Source organism: Mollisia scopiformis (assembly GCF_001500285.1).
Source record: "Mollisia scopiformis unplaced genomic scaffold LY89scaffold_1, whole genome shotgun sequence".
Taxonomy (NCBI): Eukaryota; Fungi; Ascomycota; class Leotiomycetes; order Helotiales; family Mollisiaceae; genus Mollisia; species Mollisia scopiformis.
The window spans coordinates 82,253-105,324 of NW_017263581.1; the positions used below are offsets into that span (position 1 = coordinate 82,253).

At 47.7% G+C, this 23,072-nt stretch overlaps 12 protein-coding genes across 12 annotated transcripts; 7 read left to right on the forward strand and 5 right to left on the reverse strand.

Annotated features, from left to right (window-relative positions):
• Positions 1 to 357, forward strand: LY89DRAFT_971 (uncharacterized protein). Its single transcript, XM_018223543.1, has one exon. It carries the CDS (start codon positions 44 to 46, stop codon positions 290 to 292), a length of 249 nt encoding a protein of 82 aa, XP_018078057.1. The 5' UTR covers positions 1 to 43; the 3' UTR covers positions 293 to 357.
• Positions 358 to 1,587: 1,230 nt separating this feature from the next.
• LY89DRAFT_775965 (uncharacterized protein) lies at positions 1,588 to 2,580 on the forward strand (the record flags this gene model as incomplete). The annotated part of the gene is made up of 4 exons (XM_018221994.1): positions 1,588 to 1,745; positions 1,796 to 1,895; positions 1,950 to 2,016; positions 2,066 to 2,580. 4 exons carry the CDS (start codon positions 1,588 to 1,590, stop codon positions 2,536 to 2,538), a joined length of 798 nt encoding a protein of 265 aa, XP_018078058.1. The 3' UTR covers positions 2,539 to 2,580.
• A 146-nt stretch (positions 2,581 to 2,726) lies between these two features.
• LY89DRAFT_775966 (uncharacterized protein) lies at positions 2,727 to 3,847 on the reverse strand (the record flags this gene model as incomplete). Its single annotated transcript, XM_018221995.1, has 1 exon — positions 2,727 to 3,847. Exon 1 carries the CDS (start codon positions 3,681 to 3,683, stop codon positions 2,727 to 2,729), a length of 957 nt encoding a protein of 318 aa, XP_018078059.1. The 5' UTR covers positions 3,684 to 3,847.
• An 837-nt stretch (positions 3,848 to 4,684) lies between these two features.
• LY89DRAFT_679042 (uncharacterized protein) lies at positions 4,685 to 5,713 on the forward strand. Its single transcript, XM_018213799.1, has 3 exons — positions 4,685 to 4,797; positions 4,901 to 5,577; positions 5,624 to 5,713. Exons 1-2 carry the CDS (start codon positions 4,733 to 4,735, stop codon positions 5,316 to 5,318), a joined length of 483 nt encoding a protein of 160 aa, XP_018078060.1. The 5' UTR covers positions 4,685 to 4,732; the 3' UTR covers positions 5,319 to 5,577; positions 5,624 to 5,713.
• Positions 5,435 to 6,942, forward strand: LY89DRAFT_988 (uncharacterized protein). Its single transcript, XM_018223559.1, has one exon. It carries the CDS (start codon positions 5,551 to 5,553, stop codon positions 6,616 to 6,618), a length of 1,068 nt encoding a protein of 355 aa, XP_018078061.1. The 5' UTR covers positions 5,435 to 5,550; the 3' UTR covers positions 6,619 to 6,942.
• LY89DRAFT_981 (uncharacterized protein) lies at positions 6,727 to 7,804 on the reverse strand. Its single transcript, XM_018223550.1, has one exon. The coding sequence runs from the start codon at positions 7,426 to 7,428 to the stop codon at positions 6,835 to 6,837; it is 594 nt and encodes a 197-aa protein (XP_018078062.1). The 5' UTR covers positions 7,429 to 7,804; the 3' UTR covers positions 6,727 to 6,834.
• A 1,566-nt stretch (positions 7,805 to 9,370) lies between these two features.
• On the forward strand, positions 9,371 to 10,657 carry LY89DRAFT_775969 (uncharacterized protein; the record flags this gene model as incomplete). The annotated part of the gene is made up of 1 exon (XM_018221996.1): positions 9,371 to 10,657. The coding sequence occupies exon 1, from the start codon at positions 9,419 to 9,421 to the stop codon at positions 10,655 to 10,657; it is 1,239 nt and encodes a 412-aa protein (XP_018078063.1). The 5' UTR covers positions 9,371 to 9,418.
• A 138-nt stretch (positions 10,658 to 10,795) lies between these two features.
• LY89DRAFT_603888 (haloacid dehalogenase) lies at positions 10,796 to 12,201 on the reverse strand. The gene is made up of 5 exons (XM_018210332.1): positions 11,722 to 12,201; positions 11,622 to 11,673; positions 11,472 to 11,577; positions 11,318 to 11,424; positions 10,796 to 11,269 (listed from the first exon to the last, which is right to left on the reverse strand). The coding sequence occupies exons 1-5, from the start codon at positions 12,062 to 12,064 to the stop codon at positions 11,089 to 11,091; spliced, it is 789 nt and encodes a 262-aa protein (XP_018078064.1). The 5' UTR covers positions 12,065 to 12,201; the 3' UTR covers positions 10,796 to 11,088.
• A 722-nt stretch (positions 12,202 to 12,923) lies between these two features.
• LY89DRAFT_679046 (uncharacterized protein) lies at positions 12,924 to 13,323 on the reverse strand. The gene has a single exon (XM_018213800.1). It carries the CDS (start codon positions 13,313 to 13,315, stop codon positions 13,154 to 13,156), a length of 162 nt encoding a protein of 53 aa, XP_018078065.1. The 5' UTR covers positions 13,316 to 13,323; the 3' UTR covers positions 12,924 to 13,153.
• A 389-nt stretch (positions 13,324 to 13,712) lies between these two features.
• LY89DRAFT_1048 (Osmotin, thaumatin-like protein) lies at positions 13,713 to 15,554 on the forward strand. Its single transcript, XM_018205033.1, has 3 exons — positions 13,713 to 14,874; positions 14,924 to 15,167; positions 15,226 to 15,554. The coding sequence occupies exons 1-3, from the start codon at positions 13,872 to 13,874 to the stop codon at positions 15,326 to 15,328; spliced, it is 1,350 nt and encodes a 449-aa protein (XP_018078066.1). The 5' UTR covers positions 13,713 to 13,871; the 3' UTR covers positions 15,329 to 15,554.
• A 709-nt stretch (positions 15,555 to 16,263) lies between these two features.
• On the reverse strand, positions 16,264 to 17,151 carry LY89DRAFT_572641 (putative NmrA-like family domain-containing protein 1; the record flags this gene model as incomplete). The annotated part of the gene is made up of 1 exon (XM_018208651.1): positions 16,264 to 17,151. The coding sequence occupies one exon, from the start codon at positions 17,149 to 17,151 to the stop codon at positions 16,264 to 16,266; it is 888 nt and encodes a 295-aa protein (XP_018078067.1).
• Positions 17,152 to 21,187: 4,036 nt separating this feature from the next.
• Positions 21,188 to 22,877, forward strand: LY89DRAFT_692686 (putative lactose permease; the record flags this gene model as incomplete). Its single annotated transcript, XM_018216582.1, has 5 exons — positions 21,188 to 21,272; positions 21,319 to 21,672; positions 21,726 to 21,813; positions 21,864 to 22,482; positions 22,533 to 22,877. 5 exons carry the CDS (start codon positions 21,188 to 21,190, stop codon positions 22,875 to 22,877), a joined length of 1,491 nt encoding a protein of 496 aa, XP_018078068.1.
• Between the last annotated feature and the right edge of the window lie 195 nt (positions 22,878 to 23,072).

The following is a 23,072-nucleotide window of genomic DNA, read 5'->3' on the forward strand; positions in this document are numbered from 1 at the left end:
CCACAAGACTACTAGCAATATTTGTGCTACTTGGCGTACTTCTATGGGTATTACTCTATTCCCCCATCCTGCAGTTAGCCCTGATATGAATCCTATTGAGAAGTGCTGGAGGAGAATAAAACAAGCTCTCCATAGGCGCCTAAGGCAGCCAACAACTGAGGTTCAAATGGTTGTAGCAGTATTAGAAGAATGGGACAAAATTCCTCAGGAATGGATCAATGGGCTTATTGAGCAGCAGGACTTCTGGGTACACGACTTAATTAAGCGATGTGGCTGGTCTACAGCTAATTAATTAATAAAATTCATGATTCTGATGCCCTGAACGCACGGACTTTTGTCCCCATGTTCGTTACGCTGGCTAATCTCTTTCTCAAAGCTTAGACAGCGAATACCTCGAGCACCAGCGTCACCTTCTCCAAATACCGGGCAATCTACGTTGTCACTCACGTCCTCTCCGAATAGTACCCCAAGAAATGCTACTCCCCTTCTACTAGGACCGTCATGGACATCATCAAACTCACAAAGCGCAAGCCAGCTATCTTCTCTCGAACTACGACCTCTTGAGACTATCCCTGACTCCAAGAATGCTCGATATGTGGAACCCCTTGTCCACCATCTCTTGGACTTACCACTTCTCAAAAATGCGACCAATATGTTTCGAAGAATGAAAGCATTCCTCATCCATGCAGAAACATCCCTATTGGTGTTTTTATGTCTCCTAGCCGCTAGCGCAGTCTTCATGGCAATATCCATCCACCTAGGCCTCACACCGAACACAAATGCATGTCAAGTCCACCTCGAATCCGATCTCAATTTCTTCTCGAATGCAACTCAGACTACGATGTCCATCTTGTCTGTCTACCTCATCATCCTTCCTATCGCGCGAAGTAGATCCCCGGGTTTGAGGTACCGATTTTGGTTCTGGGGTTGCCTTTTCGTCAGCTTTGTGTCTGGTGTTTTAAGTCTTCGACTTTATGGCCGATTCTCTGTGGCGTCGGGTATTCTATGTTGGACAGGTACATTTGCTCAGGTAGCTATCACGCTATTGCTTACGAAGAGTGCTGAGCCGAGTGTGCTTGGGGATGATCACGTGGCCTAACGGTCTTGGATGAGAACGGGACTCTTATTCAAGGCTCATAAAGTGATACTTACTCATACCGATGACGCTAAATTCGGAGGAGTCTCAGACCTCAGAGCTCGTAGGAACGCAGCTTGCCGTAGTGCGAAAAGATGGACAGTCTCACAAGCAGTTGGGATCTTGACCTTAAATGCATATCTGGAAAATGATTGGTGGAAAGCGTGTACAAGAGATATATTTCTATTCACAAGGCTCTGTTCCTGGCTATGCAGCTGCTTCAGAAACAGGTTAGATGAGGCGTTCGACTCTGTGACTGCGGCCTAAGATTTTTGCACCTTTTCCTGAGTGGTTCGCTTGCAGGCCTATCAAGGTGTGAGGGCTCATCTGTAGCCTCGCCTTGTCTGTATTTCTTCTTTCTTTCCAGTCTTGGAATTTCTCTTCTCTGCATATTCTTCGAGTCTTTTCTGTATCAAGCAAGTACTCTTCAGCAACGACAAAACATCGCCAACATGTTTCCTACTGCTCAGCCCAACCAAGGAGTCTTGTTCCGCAACAATCTCAAATGGGAAGCGCTCAAAGATGACATTCGTCAGTTCTACATTCTGGAAGATCATACCCTGAACGACACCATGGAGTTCATTCAACAGACTCATCAGTTCCAAGCAAGGTGACGCCAGCCTTCCCGTCGCTCTCAAACTCTCATTGACATTCAATTAGTAAACGGAAATGGAAAGACAAGTTGAAAGAATGGAACTTCGACAAGAACATACCTTTAAAAGAGGTTGGGTTCATGGCTACTAAATCCGAGAAAAGGAAGGTAGAAGAGGGATAAGAGACCACTTTCTATCGCGGAGGCATTAAGGTCGATGAGAGCAAGATCGAGCAGTTCAAGAAGCGAAGATTGACATCTGGCGGCATCAACACCCAGCTCATTCCAGGTAAGTGGTAGAATACTTCTGCCTCACACGCCTATACTGACACATATAGTTACACCGCCACAAGTGACATACTCCACACCAAGACCACCATCGCTCAGCCCGAGTCCTTTCATCGAAGATCACCGCCCTCCACTTGAAATCGATATGCCACCTGTTTCATCTGATGATTTAAACATAGGAGACTTGAAATTGGATACTGTCGAGGACGTTGATCAGGCTAGCATTATCGACGAGGAGATTGACGGTTTGCGCATCAGCGCGCTGAACTTCATGCTCCATGCAATAGATGCTTTGGAATCCATACCGTACAGATCTAGAGTCTCTGCTAACGAAAGAGAGATGATCAAAGTTTTAGACGAGAAGTTGCATTCTCTTACCGGTACTAGAGAGGAAATGGTGGACGATCATGTGAAAGACGATGACGGGATGGATGATGGCAAAAGCTCCAACAAGTACGGTGTCACTTACACCGACAGTGGCATGACTGGCGTGAGTTTGAATTACTCGGATCTGTGGAAGTGAAAACCGATCGAGTCACAGGAGGACCATCTGCTTTCCTATTTGTGTTTCGGGCCATGAAGACTTCCTTAGGACCTGTTCCTCAACATTTTGCTCTTTGTAATGAGAAGCTAGTTCTGCTGTTTCTGTATTCTGTTCTCATCACCGTTACAAATGCCATCTTAGCCTAAAACACCACAGCACATTCCCATCTACGAACCCCCACCACCCGCATTCATAGCCCCATTCGCAACCTTCATCACCTTCTTCAACGTATCCCAATCCTCATCCTTCAATAAACTCTTCGAGTCCTTCCAAACCTTAATCCTATACCTCTGCATGAAACACACCGCCACAACAACCATCTCATCCATCTGCTTCTGATTCTCAAACGGTACCATGATATTAATACTCCCGCTCCGCATCGTATCCATCACAACCCGACAAACAACCTTCATATTCGTCTCCGCGCACTCTAGCACGAATGCCTTCTTGCCCTTTGCTCCAAGACGCCATTGCAGAGCCCTCCCTTCGCAAGTCCCTACGTCCGAGACCCACGCTTCTTCGAAGTCCCATGGTTCGTTTAGGAAGGGCATGTTCATGGTGAGTCGGTTCGACCAGTAGTGGTGATAGATGCAGCTACCGGCGAGTCTGGTTTGTGTTTGGCCTCGGACGCTTGATGGTGTGCGCTGGTAGACTGTCGTGTGAGGATTCTTGCGGTCCGTGTAATCCATTTTTCGGTAGGTGGCTTCGTAGCCAACGGAATCTGAAGGTGTGGCGGATGGGGGAAGGAAGAGATCTGCTTGGTCGTTGATGTGGTGGATATTTAGCACGAATGGCGATTGTGTCGGGAATGATGGAACTGAGCCGTTGAGAGCTGGTGTATGAGGAGCATTGTGAACGTGCTGAGAAGGGTATGATGGGGCTGGCTGTGACACGGAGTGGGCATTGGGAGTGAGTGGTCGCGGAGGCAGCTGTGGCGATGGGGGTAATGGTTGAGATGGTTGTGTCGGAGGAGGTTGGGTTTGAGGTTTGAGGTGTGAGTCTAACTGCGAAATGGGAACGAGTACGTATCCTGGAGGCGTTTGATAATGTGCATTCGGGTCTTGTTGCAAGAGTGACTCGTTTGGAGGATAATAGGGCTGGTTATACTGGCTATCCTGTGCCATTGTGTTTGGTGCCACGTTCTTTGATAATGTGTTGCAATACTGTCCAGAGATCTCGCTCTTGGATCAACTCCCTTCCTTTATATACTATCAAGGCAATAAATGGTTGCAACTCAGCTCGCGAACCTGGCGATCATCTATACTATCCTAAGTATAAGAATGCGAGGCGGGACAAAGTAGAGTGCATGCTATGACGTTTTGACGTGAGCTAAATTGACGTAAATTACCGAACCAAGATCTGGGGATGTTAATCTTCGAGGTGGTTACACTAAGTGGGCCATGATAAGTAGCTGGGTAAGGTGAGTTAAATCTTAATTGCCAAACAAGGAACTCCTTCTTCTCCTGCTACTTAGTTATTTCTTACTTATTTGAATTGTCAGACACAGGTGTATAGATATCGTTTGGCAAAATTGGTCGTACTAGTTTTTTGTTCTTCTTTCGAACTGTACTATGAAGTGCATGATTGAATATACACTTATTATAAGGACGAGGTGAATGCTGCTAGGCTCTTTTTCATTTTAGTTCTTTCAATATGCAAGAATTCTTACTTCCCCTCGTCCAGCCTTCACTGTCATTATTCGCTGCGACCATCAACCTCAATCTAGGCATACTGTTCAACTATCACGAAGTACTGCAAATTTCTGCTACGCCCCAAAAATAGATTCCCATGTCTCAGTACTCCGTATACTCGTAAACAAAGCAACAACACCTCGATGAATGGCAAACTATCTACGCCTGCCTACCTGAGCATCACCACTAACACGTGACCCCGTCCAACAATCCCAAACCTGCACTTTTAACAATTTGGCCCCCTTCGGCGCTCCATGCAGCCTAGTTTTATTTTAAGCTTATTGGGTGGCGGATCTCAAACTTGCACTTTTGTCCTCGCCGCTCAATGGTTCGCTTCGCGCGAGTTCACAGCCTCAATAGTTCCTCAGCTGAAGTGACGTGGATTTAAAGTGCATCGTGTCCCTTTTGTTTCTGTGTATCATTCTTGCTGAGCACTATATCTGAATTCTTTATGTGATAGAGAGAAGTGGAAATAATATGCGATGAAAAGGAAACTTGGAGAGATGGAATTTGCATCGGCGGAGGCTGCAGCCTCGCAGATGGCCAGGTAAGCTCACGCAACTTTTTCAAAATTTATTGCTTCCCGTTGATAGGCTTGGATGTGAAGTTCGAGCGATTGTGTTTGAATCGAAATATGCTAACATGAATAGCTCTTCCACTCGACGAGAATCTCAGCTCGAACACAGTTCAACATCACACCACTCTCTCAGCCCTTCACCTGCCGACGACGCAGAAGCAGAAAATCGAATTGCATGCGCCCACTGTCCCTCGACATTCTCAGACGTTCAAGAATGGTTCGAGCACTGCAAAGTGCATCCGTGGTCTGTGCAATTTATGGATCTTCCATCAAATGAGTCCCCGTCAGCAGCTCCTTCGGCATCTCCGAACACCACTGTCACAGCGACACAGCAGCCAACCAAAGTCAGCAAACCATCTCGCCGCATTCAGAAACGCCAGAAATGGGAGTCAATCAAGGAAGAAGTCCATCATTTGTATTTCGTCAAGGGAATGACACTCCAAGCGACGATGACAGAGATAGAAAGCAAATACTCGTTCAAGGCCAGGTAAGCCCAAGCTCATGCTTGAAGTCGAAGCTGACTCCACCCCAGTCTCCGAAGATGGAAAATGCAAATGAAAGCGTGGTCATTCGAGAAGAATCTCAGCAAACAAGACATGTGCATCTTAGTTGCCAAATCCAACAAGCGGGCACGAGAAGAAGGTAAAGAAACGACCTTCTACTGCAGAGGGCAACAAATCAGCCCAGAGAAGATGGTTGCTTTTAAGAAACGTAAGTTGGGGCATGAGATGGTGGTTTCGCCAAGTGCAGGTATGTGGTTCTCTTGTGTGTGTTTTGATTTGGCTGATGAATGTAGAGACGCCCATGGCGATCACGTATGAGACTCCGAGACACGAGACTGGTCTGGAGGAGGATAAGAGTGGAGATGGGGGTAATTTGGCAACAGTGCGCAATGAGAAAGCAGTAGAATCGCGAGAGCGGAGCTCACAGAGTGCGCGATATGCGCTGAACGCGCAAAATGCGCAGATTGCGCTGGTAGCGCCAGTTGAACGACCAGAAAGTGCATCATGGACAAAAATCACGACGGATGTTTTATGGAAAGAATGGCTGGAGCACGAAACAGCAAAGAACTTGGAACGAAGTGATCCCCTACGTCGCCTTGGATTCCAGCTCGAAATGGCAGAATCATTGTTGGATTTGGATTTTGCATTGACCCAGGAATTACTCCTGTCAGCGGTCTTTGAGTATCTTTCTGATGTTACCATTCCGTCTGAACATCGACTACGTTCCACTCCAGAGCAGAAACTGGCCTCGAAGACATCTTACGATTGGATGCTGCCATGGGATTACTCGCTTTTTCGTTTGCCGGCCGAATTGCAGAAACGAATTTGGAGAGAATACACGAACAGGTTACGAACGCACCTTCAGATGCGCTTGGATGGTATACGGGCTGAAAATGAAGATACACTGGTACTGGGATCGTTGGACAACGATGATTTCAATCTCATCACCATGGGAATGCTCGCTAAAATCGTGTTGCTTTGTGCAAAGAGGGCTGGTGAGAATGAGGTGCAGATGGTTCTTCGGGAAATTATCACAAAAGCGAACAGTTGCCAAGGAACCCAAGCAGAAATCGTGAGTGCATACGCACAACTCTGCTATGCCATGCACTGTGTATGGCGGTCTGGCGGAAAATCGAGCAGGGCTCTGGCCGAGTATGAAGCTTCCATTAGGAAGATCATTGAAAAGATGGAGCATTGTGAGCAACGAGTGAGGTTGGTAAGACTATATAATACCGTTCGCCAAACAATTAACGTATTAGCCTTGACCCCTGAAGCGCTGGGTACCTGAAGGATTCATTATAGAAGACAACGAAACATAGACAACGTTCGACTGAAGACGGAACGAGGAAAAGAAGAAACGACCCCACTAAGGATCAGCTTTTGGGGGTATTCTCAAGCTCTCATTATCATTATGCTGCTATACAATCTGCCTGCCATCATTTCTTTTCCAATGTGTCCAACTCGTGCCAATTTGCCATTACGTCCACCAAACAATCCAAACATCTCAAGCAAAGACCCTCTTCACCTCGACCTCTTGACAGCTCGGGTTCTCAGGGCTGTGAGGGCCAACTACCCATGAAAGAGTCGTGTATGTGTATCCCGCATTCGTCAAGCAGACGTACCACCGGTAGAAAGCCTGCACCTTGTAGACGGGAGGCGAAACCGTATCATCAATAGTTCCATAAACGTATAGCTTATTCTCGTTATCGAATCCAACCTCCGTGAAACTTTCGCTCGGTGTAAACAATGGGACTGCGACGTTCGTAGTGATGGGAGAGGAGATCGTCATTGGAGAAGAGAGGTTGAAGTTTCCACCCTCAAGCTCGTAATTGAGACTGCCCGGTGTGCCGAGGACAGGATCGGGTGTGAGGAATGAAGAGGTGTTGAATGTATAGGTAACGGAGGTATTGCTGAGTTGGCTGCCTAGGCAGAGGCCTTCAATGGCAGCTCCTTCGTGGCAGGTAGAGAGCGAAACGCCATCGAATGAGGTGTTTCGGGAGCTGAGGACGAGGTAGAAAGGAGCAGATTGGTTCAGGTATTGTGCTGTGACTGAAGAAGCCGCGAAGGCCAAGATGCTGGTGATTATTGATGCGCGCATTTCGAGGATGTGAATTCAAAGCGACAGTGATGTTTGTAGCGAAAGTGTTTGATGGTTGAGATGAACTTGATCCGAATGATCAGAGAAGGAGAAATTGGCTTACCTTTATATTAACTTTGAAGATCTCATGCTTCTTGTCGGCAGAAATGGCAGGAACTGGTGATGGTTGTCGCTGCGGAGACCCGAGATCGTCAATGACGTTGGGAGCTCGTATTCGACGGACGAGCTTAAAGATCACCACTAAAAGAAGGGGACTTTTCATGTCAACTCCCTGCGCCAAGAAAGGCTATAGCTACTTTAGTGATCCATACCACTCTATTGTCGCCAAAGTCTCACCCATTTGATGAGTCTTGTGATCAGTTCAATGGATAGCAGCAAGGGACTCTTCTCGTATTCCGGCGATAAAAAATTCAAGTCGGCAGTGTCTAGCAGTGACGTGCATGCCGGAAGGTTATTTTGGGGGCTTTGAGCTTATTCTCCCGGAGGCGAGCTTCCTCGACAAACATCGTGTTTCCCTCTCGCTTCTGGGAAATAAATTAAAACTTAGACTTGGGAGCCCCATGTTGGAAAGACGGTGAACCTTTTATTGCGACGATCGGGTCTCGCAGAGTCTCATAGTTGAGATCAATTGTCGGCCGACAGAACGGTACTGCGAGGTGTACTTCGTACATTTTCGTATGGCTAATAACGCCATGCTGAGATGATGCACACACGGGTTTGTGCCTCACAGAGCTGTTGGTTGCCAATTGTAATCATACCACTCTTGTAGCTGCAACTGTTGAGATGGATTGGAGATCATCCAGGACAGACCGATCCGTTGCAGAGGCTCCGCAAAAGACTTGGCAATGCCAAAGTGAAACCAGATCGACGTCTATCGCAATTTGAAGCATCACGATGATGGGATGAACGATCGAGGATATCGTGGGCCTTATAGAGATGAGGAAGGACATGAGAACTAGAACATTGGAGGTTCTTACTTCGAAGTAGAAAGAATTGTCGCCTCTACTTCGCCTCCAGCACATTCGGGCTCACAAAAGGTATACTAAACTGGCAAGCAGCTGCCCCTGTGTCACCAGTGGCGATTGTATCTATGAACTTTTTTGTCCGCAGGACACAGCTCGAATTTCTCGTGACCGAGGTCATGGCATACATACCTAGGTAGCGCCGATGTTGCATTAGCACACAGGCTCGAGCGCAATTCTGGACGGTGTCCTGAGCAGTCGGTCCTTAGAGAACTTTTCCTAGCCTTGGACTCAAGCGGACCTGAGCTGGAGTATCCAAATCAAGCTTCTTCATCAAACGGCTGAGGAACTTCAGTTGTCGCCATCCATCTGCATTACCCGAACTCGACAATACAGCATGGTATGTGTTCTCCGTTACGTTTGCACTGCCAAAATTCCACATTGCTTTCCATCCGATCGATCCTTTTCCATTGGGTATTTCTGTCGTTGTGAACTCTACACACATACAGTCAGCCGCGAAACCATTTCCTGCCCTTTCTCCGTCCACCGTGTATAAGCTCTCCAAATTTGACAGATGCCGAATAATAGAAGCAATCTTTTGGGTTGGTGTCAAAGCCCACAAAGAGTATTGATCCAGAGAAAGGTGTTTCACTGCTAATTGTGGCCTCATTGATGATGAAGGAGGTGCCCATAAATCACCCGGGTCTTTAATTCCGTTTCTATCATCTGCCTCTGAAGTCTTTAACGGAGGAGAATACAAATTCATCATCGTTTGCTCTTTTGTGACTGAGAGCTTCTAGGATCTGCCACGTTTTTCTCAACCAAAGACTTCTGCCGCAGTTCTGCAGATCCTGGTATTGCATAGTTGCTCGAGGATCGATACATGCAGGATATGATGTTAGACCTGCATATCTCGAAAATACAGTCCATCTCCTTCCATTTCAAGTCAGATCAAAGTATAAGACTTGGCCAGTGGCCATCTACAAACAGCAATCTCCCCAGTCACTTGCTTTCATAATTCTTCAATCATGTCTGCAAATACTACTACACCTCATCCTGTTTCTGCAGAGGTAGCTGCCAGGATCGCTACCACGCCTCATGAAGGGCTACAGTCTCTCTGTGACATCACGGAGGACCTGACCATCGGGCAAGCGAAATATCACAAGTACAACCCAAGGACTTACTTTACGACTCTGATTGACGACCCAGATTTTCTTCTGAAGTCAATGTGTCATGCTAACGTAGGTCTCTCAGGATCTAGAGCTGCAGCTTTCTTCTACCCACATGCTTGTACACCAGAGTCAGACTGGGACTTTTACTGCTCTGGAGGAGACGTGGCCGTCGCCAAATTCACTCATCTGCTCACGAGTCTGGGCGCAACATGGGGGATCAACAAGAAGAGCAACAAGGAAACCAACGAGGCTGAAAGAAAAAAGTATGGGGAATACAGCGACAACTTCAGCACGGTCGAAGGTCAACTGAATGGGCATAGCATCCAAGTCATGTGGGACCACGAGATCAGAAAGGGTGCGTTCCAGACGATCTTGGAGTTCCATTCGAGCATTGTTCAGTGCTTCATCTCAGCATCGTGCGCTGTATCGATGTATCACAACATCAGCTCGCAGAATCAATTGGTGGCCTGGTATCTTGATTGGGTCCTGCATCCAGTGAAGCGTGCCAAAGCTCCTAAGTGTGTTGCCAAGTATGTATCTCGGGGCTTCGAAGTCGTTCCATACTCAAGAAAGCTCGTGGGACTACCTAATTATGCGCAAGAATCAGCCTTGAACCTTCCATCCATGCCAAGAGCGGTTTCAGACAAAGGATGTCTCCTCATCAATTTCGACGTTTATCAGGAAGCCCCTAACGCAGTCGATACCGCCCTGCACAGTGCGACCATGGAGGAGATCATGAATCTCCGCTGGACGGAGGAACTAAACTCTGAGCTATGTGGACCTGAAACGAGATCTATAAGAGGCATGTATCGGGCACTCCGCTCCGTGGAGCCAGAACACTGCCTTAGAGGTTACTTGAAAACCGATGGTAGCTATGCGAGTCATCGTGCCATTATGAGCGAAGTTACCTTGAGACTTGAGAAAGTGGCGGAAGAACCTGAAGTCCAAAGACTTGCATGGGGAGGAAAGCCTTATGGTGATGAGATTGATCCTGACACCTGGACTTCATATCCTGTACCCTGGATGCCAGTTTCACCTGCGATTCGTGGCGGGTGGTATCAGATCAACGATAAGTTGAACTACCCGCCTGTCTAGTCGCTTGCTCTCACAGTGAGAACATCGAGCTGTTCTGAGTTTCATCGAAGCAATACATAGAGTTTTCACTTCCACTTGATTCTGAACATTGTCCCAATGCCTTTGTCTCCTTCACTACCCTCCATGCTCTCACTTTTTCGAGTCTTCATATCTATCAAAACTTCGTGTGTATTCATGTTGGGGTTCGACTATTCGCTCATGGATATGACCTTACTCTAGCCGTCACACCGCCTGGCGAAATCGAGCAAACATTGTAGAGGTACGAATTGGAGTGTTCCGCATTTTTCATCCAAATTCCGACCATCTATCAGATCTCAAGGTAATACTGCAAAGGCAAAGAATCTTCTTTGCTTGACACGCTGAGAGCTGGAATTGTGCTACAGCTGCTGCTTAGCTAGATACCTAGGTAGGTAGGGTTAGGGGCGATAACTCTAATGTGCACGTGATTGATGTATGGAAACACCATAGCCCAGCATATCAGCCAATTCTCCTAGGCCAGAAGATACATTTCCACCTGTCCCATCGATAAAAAGATCTACTTCCTCTCTGATCGCAGTCATATCCTCATCCAAATCCTCAGTTGCACGCTGAATGTATATAGTTCCCATACCCCTGATACAGCTCAATACGGGATCACCACTCAATGGCAGAGGCACTTACAACTTCTTGGCAGCTCTAAGATCATAAGCATGAGCTGCAACTATTGCACATTCCTCTGGTCTCAGTTGCATAAGCTCCATCGCCTTCACATAGATCGCTGGATCAGGCTGGGACAAAGTCAACGATGGGACACGAGAGCATGGAAGCGCTGTACCTTCGTAAGGCCTAGAAGTTGAGAAGAAAACAGTGCATGGAAAGGAAGGCCTGAGTACTTTGCAATGTCAAGCTGCAGTCTTGTAGTCCCATTGGCGAGAACAACACTTCGGGTCATCAGCATCAGCTTCTGATTCGATTTCCGACATACAGGAAGTTTTTTTCACGCAGCCTGGAGAGAGCAGGAAGAGCATCTGGCCACCCTGGAGATAATAAGCTGTGCGATCTTCGAAATGAATCGGTTCTTTCACCAATTTGGAAATGCCACTGATCGACCAACTTCTGCCTTACATCTTCATCCCATATCTTCAAGTCAACACCACGAGCACTTAACAAGCGATCCAGAAGTCGGCGATGCGTGATATCAATGTCTTCAGTAGGATCTCTAGCTTGGAAACGAGCATGGATTTCGGCAAAGAAGCCAGCTCGCCAGTCGTTCGCAAATTTTGAGAGCTCTGAACTTGGAAGCTGTTCCAAAGTAGGGCTTGCTTGAAGAGACGGGAGGAGACTTGAGTGCCAGTCACAGCATGTTCCCATGAGGTCAAATACTAACGCTTTGAGCTGTTCTTTTTGGAAGTCTCTTCGTCCTGACATGATGGTGTTTGATTGAGAATTGGGTAGGAGTTTGCAAGGAAGCGTTCGAGGCTACGTTAATGATCAATCGGCAACAACACAAGTACAAGTTCTCGGCACTTTTGATGTCTTGGATATCAACCATACCGACTTCCCCATCTTTGGCATTGCCTGGAAGGGCGCGAAGGATGACGAAAGAGGTTTGGCTTCCGTCAATACGCTAATCCCAAACAAGAACCGAACAAAAGTAACCTCATCTCCTTCTTCGGCCTTCTCAACATCTTCATCACGAATAATTATTCACTCCTTTCGTTTTCCGCTTTACCAATTTCGATATATCTGAAGACGTCAGACTGACCTTATTTCAGTCCACGTACCAGACATCGAATCAATCATGCAAGGAATTCACTTGGACGAGATTTCAAACACAGCATCATCGATGTCCACGACCGGTCCCGTACTTTGATAGGTAGATGATGAAAGTCACTACTTTCCATGCGGTAAGCGCCCCGCACAATTGTTGATTAGCATCAAAACATATCCAGCTCGAGATGCGTCCAGATGTATTGCGAGGTCAGCCGATCCAACATCGGGCAAAGGAGTAACCGATGAGTCAACCGATGGACGATTATATATGTTGTGTCCTGCTCCCCTTCACCGCTCCGGAACTCTGGATTGAGATACAAGCAGATGCTTGCCATTTTGACGTTGTGTCTAATTGGTGCACTCTCTAAGATGGATGCTAGAAGTCGGAACTGCCAGGTTTGCTACGGTAAATGTAAGTCAAGCATAACGGTTGCAACTCGTCTCTACTTTGAGCAGGGAAAGCTAACATTAACGCAGAGATATGATAAATCATGCATATCCACCCGTGTACGATATGAATCCGAAAGAGGCCAAGTCTGGACTTATTCAAACTACACACTCGTCCCCACCCTGAGCTCCGGGAGCAAAAGAAACTGCAATGTCAGTACTACATGACAGAGTGTTCCCAAACATCTTCGATGACGAACGTGTGTCCAATCCATTGATGCTGCGACTTTGGTGGAAAGTTGTCACCCAGAAGACTGCAAGTGAGCTCGAGCGTCATTATCTAAGAAGCATCGAAATTCAATGGTGCATGTAAGGACCTTCAGTGCGGTCATTGAAATGCACCCGGATATCCTTTTTCAGTCTGGCGCTCTTCCTCAGCGTTGCAAATACTGATGACGTCTGTGAGTGTTCCGTGGATATCCAGACTTCGAAGATACCTAGTTCGACCAGGAGCTCCATGAAGGTGGAACAGAAACTGTTTATTGAAATATTCAAAGATTTCAATTATTGTGGACGCTTGCGGCAGATTCAAGTAGCTTACCAAGATTTCCTCGCCCTTCACGGAACATCACGAAAGCAAGCTAGTTTAGAACAGCTCCCTCGCTTCATTCACACTTCGACGCAGTTTCTGCCCATACACGGGCCAAACGACACCATAGCCTCGACCATAGACAAGCGTCCGAATAGAGTTGAGTGACAGATGAGCCTCACTTGGATCCAACGCCAAACCATCATCAACGGATTTCTAAATTAAGATATGTCTGCAGACTAAGTCGGGTTGTGGAATTGAGAAAAGTTTTCTTGACGGCCAATTTTAACCAGTATCGTCTTATATTGGTGAGGTCATGGAGACCTGCATTGCTGAAGCAAGTGGCTTCTTCCTGCCCCAAGGCGTATATATAATCCCAAGTCTGCTCATTTCTGAAATTCTACCCCCGTCCGATCGTTTACCCAAAACCCCATACACTGACAGGCAGAAACCCATACATTCATTTAAACATCAACTCAGCACATAATGCATCTCCAAAGAGTTACCTGTGCCTTTGTGGCCTGCTCGGGCTCCGTGAGCGCAATCATCACCCAGAACCCCAGCCTCGATTCCCTCGCTGCAGTTCTGCCTGCTGTCACTTCCCCTACTATCCCCACACTCGCTCCATCACCTCTCAACTCAATCGCAAGCATGGACTCCTCCGTCGCCAATGCCAAACCGGAAACTGTCACAACCAGCATCGCGAATATTATCTCTTCCATAGTGAGCATCGAGCTCCCAGCTACGACAGTCCCCTCCGTCGCCAGTGTCGCACAATCTACTCCAGCCTTCACCACCTTCGTTACCGTTGCCCTCGCCACCGAGACAAAGATTATGACCTTGATGCCTCTTCCCTCCGCCGAAGCGAAGAAGCAGGAAGCAGCTTACAGCAAGGCTCAGAACGTGCCAAATGCTGTTGCCAGTCAAGTCAAAGAGGCTCTCACCGCTCAAGGCAAGGCTGTCCCATCTGCTCTTGTCCCAGATCAACCCAAGCAGACTGAGGTCAAGCACTCTGGACTCGAAAACATTGTCGAGATTCTGAAGAACACGGACTACAACCAAGTTGTCCACGCAGATCCCTCCAAGGGCTTCTACATGGAGTATCTCAACGGCACCGACCCCGCTGTGGCCGATGCGTACGCCAAGAAGAACAATGCCAGAATGCCGCACAATATCTACAACATGGACACTAAGGGCATGTGTGTTCTCGGTCATGCAATGAATACCGCCACCCTCAAGGTCACCCCTTTTGCTTTTGATACCAAGACGCCTATGGTCTACATTGCTCCCAACACCACTCTCCAGATTGGAAACTTCCTGCCACCTGGTGCGAACAAGCACAATGGCCGCTTCCAGCCCAAGTTCAACTGCGACAAGGACTGCAAGCACTGTGCTGGTGATGGAAAGGGACCCATTGATACCTTGTTCGAGTATCATCATGCCAAAAAGGCAGATGAGAGTACCTTCACCAACTGGAACCCCAGCAATGGTAAGCTGTCCTCCCTCAACTCGACACAATCAGACTAACACAGTAACAGTCGACGGCCTCACTTCAAACTTCAACATGACTTTGCACAACTCGGCAGGTGTCTGCAAATCCCGCAGCTGCAACGTCGCTGCCCCTCAAATGAAGAAGACCTGCCCCAAGGCCAGTCTCTGGAATGACAAGGGAATCTATGGCTGCACGTCAGACTGTAAGGTTACCGGTCGTGATGATCACTGCTGCATTGGTGCATTTGGAACACCTGACTCTTGCCCTCCTTCTAGCCAGTTTCTTCACTCGTAAGTTCCCCTTGTCTTCGTCCTCCATTAAAGAAATATGCTGACATGAAACTTCTAGACTCTGCCCTGACGCATACTCATGGGCTTATGATGACAAGGAGCATAGCGACACTTGCGATGGTACGACTAAGGTTGACGTTGCTTTCTGGCCCATCTCGTGAGAGAGTCGCTGTACAACTAGCACTCGTCCTCAGCTGTGATGCCTTCATGGATTGGGACGGGTACTGAGTCCACGATTTTTTCTGGGTGGGTGGTTGGGAGTCAGGTGAGGGTATCACCTTTACCTGTACTCAAGAAGTACTTTTGCTTTGGCATCTGGCGTTCGGGTTTCCGGATGGTGGGGGCCTAGTTGGAGGTGCATATTTGTTTTATTGTTTGGGTTGGGTCCAGAGTTCTTATACCTTTGTACTTATAGAAGCAATTGATGATTATTTTGGGGATGTTCTCTTCATGGCGGTGACTTGATATCCTCGTATCATGCAACCTTGAGATGACCACGTGATCTCACCGCAGTATTTTCGGCCCAAGTAACTCCAGCTTGTGTGTGTTCTAGGGCATCATAACCTGGAGATCTGGACACTTTGCAAAATAGAGAATTCTGCGGAAGGATACATCATAGCTTCTTCCATGAAAGGGAAAGCCGGGAGACTATGACACCCAGCACTAAGCCGAAATCAAAGAATAGGCGCATCGAAAAGATACCCGAAAGTGGGGTTTCAATACAATAATGGCATGCATGGAGGAGTGAGTTCTTTCGTTCCTTTGCATATCTCGTGTTTCTCGATTCAGCAGCATCAGACACGTGTAGGCCCGATAGAAAATGACAAGGTTCAGTGACGACGGCTTCGCGGCCCGACGATCCTGAGGATGTGCTTTTGCGGCTCCACCTGAGTTGAACCATGTGATGGAGAGGATCGACTTTGTCGCTCATGCAGCTCGGCTTACAATATCTGAAACAAACAGGAAAGACTGGTAGGCTGGTAGGTCAAGGCTGGTTTCGGCATCAAGAGGCAATTGCATTATTCCAAACGAGAAATTGTACTCCTTGCAAACAGTTCTCTTATTGTACAACAAATCTTGTCGAAACAGAATAAAATCACGATTTCTGAAACTTGCTCTCACTCTTCAACCAAGTCTTAAAATCCATCAGCTGTTCCTCCTTCCTCACACCACTCATATCCCAAGCATATCCGCCCTCCCCAAACCACTTGAACATCGCCCCCAGGTCATGAATCATCCACTTGAGCCCACTAGCGACCAAGTTGAACGTTATTGGCATCTTGGTTCCAACCACATCTTCAAACGCCTTGTCTGCTTCTGCAAAAGTGAGCTGGTCACCAACTAAAGTGACTGCTCGATTGGCATAATTCTCTGGATGCAAAAACGCTTTCGCAGCAACGAGTCCAATGTCCTTGGTGCCGACTAAGCCAAGCTTCACGTCTCCCAATTGTCTCCACATCGCTGCAAATCCCTTGCCAATAAAGTCTGGAGTCAGATTCTCGTAGAAAGCGACAGGGCGGAGGATCGTCCATTGCATATTCCTTGATTTGAGATGATTCTCGACGTTGAATTTGGTGATGAAATGCGGGACTGGAGTGGGATCGTTGTCTGCTTTTCCAGGTCCACCACGATCAGCGGAAGTGAAGATGAATTGCTTCACGCCATGCTTGACAGAGGCGTCGATGAGAGGGATGGCTTGGTTTTCTTCGAAGGAGCCGGCTTTGAATGGGTTGGGGACTGTGACTGAGAACACGCCGTGAACAGGCTGGGAGATGGATGTGAAAATTGGTGCCGGATTGCTGGTATCGCCTTCCACGACGGTGATATTTGGTTTTGATGCTAGAGCTTGTGCAGATGGCGATGAGGCATTGCGTGTGAGTGCATAGATGTGAAAGCTGGGAGTTGGACTGGAGAGGAGCGCGCGAATAACTGCTCCTCCCTGTTTCCCAGTCGCACCTGTAACGAGGATATTCTTGAGAGCCATGAGGTAGAGAAGACGACAGATTATGAACTCGATTTGATGAGATGAAAATAACAAAGGGGACAGACAGCTTTTATACTTACCATGAAGGAGGTTGACAGAAGCAGATCTCGATATCTTATGCTTCAAAAGTCTCCGCATCAAGCAATACAAATGTCGGAGACATATGTGGTAGTACAGAGTAGCAGCACGAAGCCAGAAACACTTATCTATGATGTATACACATACACAATGCTTGACTAAGCAGTTAAAAGAGGGTGTGAGAGAGGAAAGGCACAGTATCCGCTAGATGCCGCAACCGGGCAAACTTTCAACAAAATGTTTCCGAGATCTCGGAAACTTCTCTGAGCCAACGGAAATTGACAGGAGACAAGGCAACAACGTCACTTAACGTGTAACCCTCGTTCCTAGACCAATTGTCCTTGCTCCGAGCCAGATAGCCGAAAAGTATGCAGTTGTCGTCCTTGAGTGGCTCTATGACTTTCGACAAATGGTCTAGGATTCTCCTTGGGTCTCTGATCGCAACTTGCCGTAGCCGTAGCTGGTTGGCACCAACGTGCCACCTCAACAGTGTCCCGTGTCTTCCTCCCTGTGCGTTCCACTGGCAGATGTCTCCATGCCATACCCAAATGACAAGCTAGCAAAGAAGTCAGTATGGGGCCTTCCGGTATTCCTATGCGCAATCACAGATCATTGGAGTAGATATGATTGTTTGGCAATCGTTGAGGCGTTCGAAAGGTGGATCTGGCAGATCAGGCAGATCAGCAAGGGCTGCTCGTCCATACGTGGTATCCACAGTCTTTGCGGAGTCTGCCATCGTAACGACGAACTCGAAGAGGGACGCTCGAAGGTTGAAGTGCGTCGAAATAAGGTCCCTGGCAGTATACTCGTAGACAGTGAAGTTGCTGTGCCTCTGTGGCCTAACGTTGTTGAACATACCCGGGCACGACCAAATGCTGCCTTCAACGACATGCGCAGGAGCCGTAATCGTTCCCTTCGATATCATTTCGCCAGCGCTTGATTCTGTTGGCATATATGAAGGATGCACGCTCAATCGGTGGCATTGGTAGTGTGAAGATGTTGGGAGAGTGTTGCACTGCGAAGCCGCGAAATTGGTGGTGATAGGGTTTCGCGACCGCGACGAGCTTCTGTCAACGCGTGCGTGCCCCGCAACATCCAACAACAATGTTTCTCCAACTGCAATCACTTCTTCTCGCAACCTTAGAAGTTATTCCAGCGATATGAGACATCTCGATATTATGCCAAGTTGTTCCACATCCATTGTCAATTATAACTAAGCACTGACGTCCTTGCCAGACTTGCCTAGCAGCCAACTCGCACAATGCTGTGCTTGCGGGCGTGTTGAAAGAGCCGTCGAAGAGAGCTCAAGTCGAATCGCTCAGATGCTGTTCTCCTTCCTAGCTGAATCCATACATCGATATGAATTACTCCATTCTGCAGGGTGGAGGAAGACCCAGGATGGACGCCTTGCACTAAACTCGTTCCCAAGCCTTGAGAGTAGCGATGCTGGCTATGTCCTTCATAGACCAGAGATATGCAGACTTGAACATCTCCTTCCTTCTTCGTCGTTGTCGACCTTTGTTGCTGATTTCATTCCTTTGGAACAATCGTTAAGTGCGGCATGTGTACTTGTCTACACGTGGATTTTTCGCACCAAGAGCGCTTTGGTTTGTGGCAATTACTTTGAAAGGGGCAGTCGAGCTTGGGATTGAATGACAATTAAGCTTTTCGACTGCATGGGGATATCTCGTTTGACTCCAGTTGGGATCAAGGAGCATTCAATCTCCGAATGGGCTGTCAATATCGAAGCTTTCTGTCCTTCCGCTCCCACTCTCACAAACACTCTTTGTCGATAGGTCAGCATGCAGCGAAGGGCAAAGAGTGTGAGATCAACTGATCATTGCAATGCTCACCTGTCACTGCGAACTCCTCCCGTACAGGAAACCTGGATTTACTAGAGCAAGGCTTTAGTGCATCGCCTCACCTCACCGAGGAGCAAGATTTTACGGACGAGAGGTTAGTCACGCTCTCACGGACGGCGTCGAAGGAGGTTTCAATGGCAAATTACACTCCAAGTTCGACTATCGAGTGCTGACACACGACGAGCCGCTGGTGGGACTTCCCACCTTCGATATACTGGGCGAATGGTCCAGAGCAGAAAAAAGTTGTCAAGATGAGCCCAGTATCCGCAGATCTTACTTTGCCACAGGCTCACAGGTGTGACTGTTGGTTCATCTGACTTCTTATTGCTTTGGACTCATGTCGAGACGCTCGGAGCTCGGCTGCGTTGGACTCCTTTTAATCAAGGAGAAACGCATGGTCGGATCAGCGTTGGCACGAGGAGGATCTGTGATCACGAATTGGCCTAGTAAGAACTTGACTGAATTGCGGAACGCTGGTTACGGACGTAGGTGCTCCAGCCACTTCAGTACCTCCTCCGTCTTGTCCATGCTCTCCTGATTCAGAATCAAGCAGCTACTTCATGCTAATGTTTTAGTCTTCCGGAAAGCTGGAATGGAAAATCAACAATAGCTTAAACCCTAAGTCACTGTCAAATCTCTCCATAATGGTACCACTACTATCGATCCCATCCTTGTCCCTCGTCGCGATTCTTCAATCCTCATAGCCTTACATGCAGCCTAAGCACATCAATCGAGAAGGTTTCCATGCAGCCGGCTCCTGTTCCGAGAACCATGAATATTACCAACGCAACGGGAATCTCCAAAGTATACCCAAAACATCAGACACGGCTTGATAGTGCTAGAACCCTGGGTTCCATCCGATCGACGCGAGCAAGGCATTACAAGTGGCCAGAGTCGACAGGAGATGCAAGCTACTATGCAGATAATTTTCTTAGACCAATATGCTGCAACTCAAATCATATACTCGAAAATATTGCTACAGCGGCCAGAATATTGTCTTACTCAGAATTGCTTCCTGCATGCATGGCCGATCCCGCAAATAATATCTGCGTGCAGGTAGGCTGTTACCATTTTCAATCAGAATCTGCGATTGCACTCTGGCCATATCGCGGTGTTATTCAGTATCATGTCTATTTGCTATACACCCAACTGACGTGCTTGATATTGACCGGAACATCTTACCCGTCGTCTACCTTATCTTGGATAATATTTCGGCCAAGGCGGCCAAATGCTGGACGGCCCACAAAATCAATCAAAAGCGTCCAGACGACGATTCTTTCGACCGCTGTGCTGGACACTGGGGATTTGGGGGTTCCCCATGCACTACTGCGTGGAAAGTGGGTATGAATAATTGGAGTCTGGAGTAGAACCCCAAAAGGACGAAACGAGCCGTCCATCGTGTAGTGGAAAAAAAATGCCCACTTCGAGCAAGTGACGTCCACTGTCATATCTTGATTGGTCCCGCGAAAGAGTGCATTGTGCTGGAAATGGTCGGAAATGGTTCAGCGGTCGCTACTTGAATTTACCCCAACCGCTAGAACATTCAGGCTAAACAGCAGTCTCGCCTTGTCAGCAACGAAACGCCACTAACCCCAGGCCTAGATGTTGGGGCTCCGCTTATACTGACTACAAACCTTCACTATCATGAAATTTTAGATCGATCTATATCTGTATTTGCACTCCAGGCGGCTCAGTGGCCTGTGGATAAATGTGTTTCTGATTATCCGGACGGTGGCGCCGAAGAGCCTCGAGCCACAGGACTAACAGTGGTGTTGGGTGACTTTTACGGCCTGGGCCGCCAATGCTGGATGAATGCGGATAAATTCCAAGACGGTACCATGCTCGGTATGACCAAGGGGTCTAACCGAGGAGCAGACGGTACATGGGCAAGTATATATCTGAGTGAGACTCCGTTTCTTTTCTTCTCCACTGCCTTCAGGATATCCTTCTTCTGCTCCTTGCAGTAAACTTTCAGAAACATCGCCAGGATGCCTTTCTACACGGCAAGCAAGTCGACCTTTGAGGTTGGAGGAAGAGAGTTCCCCAGAGTCACCTGGTATAAGGTCTCGAATCTGAGGACTCTATACATTTGCTTGATGTTTGCTGTCCTCACTTCTGCTACCAACGGTTACGATGGATCCATGATGAACGGTCTTCAGGCTTTGCCTCAGTGGGAAGCATGTGAGTATTCCGCAAATGCTTCAGAATACCAACTCATATCATGTAGCATTTCACAATCCAGGACCATCAACTCGAGGTCTATTGAACGCCATCATGTCTGTCGGTTCCATCGTCGCTCTTCCCATCACGCCATATATTGCCGATATTCTTGGCCGACGTGCTGGTGTCATGACTGGATGTGTCATTATGATTATTGGAGTTGTTCTACAATCCATTGGCATCAATATCCAAATGTTCATTGCGGCTCGTTTCCTCATCGGCTTCGGTGTCGCTATTGCTCACGGAAGTGCTCCTCTCCTGATTGCAGAGCTCGTACACCCTCAACATCGAGCCATTTTCACGACGATCTACAACAGTACTTGGTACTTTGGTAGTATCGTTGCCTCTTGGTTGACCTATGGTAAATCCCCTGCGATAATCACCAAGCTTTCGAATCAGTTCTAACAAATATAGGAACCTTCCAGCTTGCTGGTCCGTGGGCCTGGAGAATCCCATCAATCGTTCAAGCTGCTCCTTCCTGCCTCCAGTTGATTGCTATCTGGTAAGTCTCTAAGAAGCATGCCTCGTGATCTCATACTTATCTACTGCTAGGATGGTACCTGAGTCCCCTCGTTATCTGATCGCAAAGGGCAAGAACGAGAAAGCTTTGAACATCCTAGCCAAGGCGCACGCCAATGGCAACGTCGAGGACGAACTTGTTCAGATCGAATACCGTGAGATCCGAGAAACCCTTCAGCTCGAGAAGGAGTTCGAGCAAAACGGATGGCTCGAGTTTTTCCAAACCAAGGGCAACCGCCATCGTCTCATCATTCTCATCTCCCTTGGATTCTTCTCCCAATGGTCTGGCAACGGATTGGTTTCTTACTACATGAACCAAGTTCTTCAAGGAGCCGGTGTTACAAGTGCGAAGCTTCGTCTTGAGATCAACGGTATACTGAACATCATCAACTTCCTCACCGCTGTCACGATGTGTTTCTTCATCGACAAGTTCGGTCGTCGCCCATTGTTCCTCTTCGCTACTGCCGGCATGTGCGCATCCTTCTGCATCTGGACCATCTGCGCTGCCGAGTTTACCAAGACCGCTGTTGCTGCTGCTGGACAAGCTGAAGTTGCCTTTATCTTCATTTACTACGTCTTCTACAACTGCGCTTGGTCTGGTCTGTTGGTCGGTTACGCTGTCGAGATTCTCCCATACAAGCTTCGTGCTAAGGTAAATCTTTCTTTCACTCTTTTCAGATACACCAAACTAATGAATACCAGGGATTGACCCTCATGTTCCTCGCTGTCGATCTTGCCCTCTTCTTCAACTCATACGTCAACCCCGTCGCGCTCGCCGCTCTGGACTGGAAATACTACATCGTCTACGACGTCTGGTTGTTCGTCGAACTCTGCGTCGTCTTCTTCTTCTACATCGAGACCCGTAACACTCCCCTTGAGGAGATCGTCAAGTACTTCGATGGCGAACAGGCATTGCTCGGTGGTGACATGGCTACCGAGAAGGCGAGGGCTATTCTTATTGAGGAGGCTGGTGATCATCACAACAAGACTGCCATTGCTCATACAGAGGAGGTCAGCAGTCCTAATAGCCAGGACGGCAAGATCTAAGAGCATGAGGTTTTGAGATGCAGACTTGAGACGAGATTTCTTGTGTATATTTTGTGTGAGATATCTTGGTTCTTAGACTAGATGGGCCGCAAATGAATTATGATCATTAATCAATTTGACTTTCCGATCTTCTTCTTCCTTTCTTTCTTTCAATTTGCAGTGTCACGACTTGTTTCTGTGCGGCTGCTTGCTTCC

What these genes read in the sequence shown, in the direction of transcription:
- LY89DRAFT_971 (XM_018223543.1), top strand. Translation starts at nt 44, where the DNA reads ATGGGTATTACTCTATTCCCCCATCCTGCAGTTAGCCCTGATATGAAT.
- LY89DRAFT_679042 (XM_018213799.1), top strand. Translation starts at nt 4,733, where the DNA reads ATGAAAAGGAAACTTGGAGAGATGGAATTTGCATCGGCGGAGGCTGCA. An exon ending in GCAGCCTCGCAGATGGCCAG is followed by an intron (nt 4,798 to 4,900) that starts GTAAGCTCACGC and finishes TAACATGAATAG; the next exon opens with CTCTTCCACTCGACGAGAAT.
- LY89DRAFT_988 (XM_018223559.1), top strand. Translation starts at nt 5,551, where the DNA reads ATGAGATGGTGGTTTCGCCAAGTGCAGGTATGTGGTTCTCTTGTGTGT.
- LY89DRAFT_981 (XM_018223550.1), bottom strand. Translation starts at nt 7,428, where the DNA reads ATGCGCGCATCAATAATCACCAGCATCTTGGCCTTCGCGGCTTCTTCA.
- LY89DRAFT_603888 (XM_018210332.1), bottom strand. Translation starts at nt 12,064, where the DNA reads ATGTCAGGACGAAGAGACTTCCAAAAAGAACAGCTCAAAGCGTTAGTA. An exon ending in TCAGTGGCATTTCCAAATTG is followed by an intron (nt 11,674 to 11,721) that starts GTGAAAGAACCG and finishes TATTATCTCCAG; the next exon opens with GGTGGCCAGATGCTCTTCCT. An exon ending in CTTAGAGCTGCCAAGAAGTT is followed by an intron (nt 11,270 to 11,317) that starts GTAAGTGCCTCT and finishes GAGCTGTATCAG; the next exon opens with GGGTATGGGAACTATATACA.
- LY89DRAFT_679046 (XM_018213800.1), bottom strand. Translation starts at nt 13,315, where the DNA reads ATGGAGCTCCTGGTCGAACTAGGTATCTTCGAAGTCTGGATATCCACG.
- LY89DRAFT_1048 (XM_018205033.1), top strand. Translation starts at nt 13,872, where the DNA reads ATGCATCTCCAAAGAGTTACCTGTGCCTTTGTGGCCTGCTCGGGCTCC. An exon ending in CAACTGGAACCCCAGCAATG is followed by an intron (nt 14,875 to 14,923) that starts GTAAGCTGTCCT and finishes ACACAGTAACAG; the next exon opens with TCGACGGCCTCACTTCAAAC. An exon ending in TCTAGCCAGTTTCTTCACTC is followed by an intron (nt 15,168 to 15,225) that starts GTAAGTTCCCCT and finishes TGAAACTTCTAG; the next exon opens with ACTCTGCCCTGACGCATACT.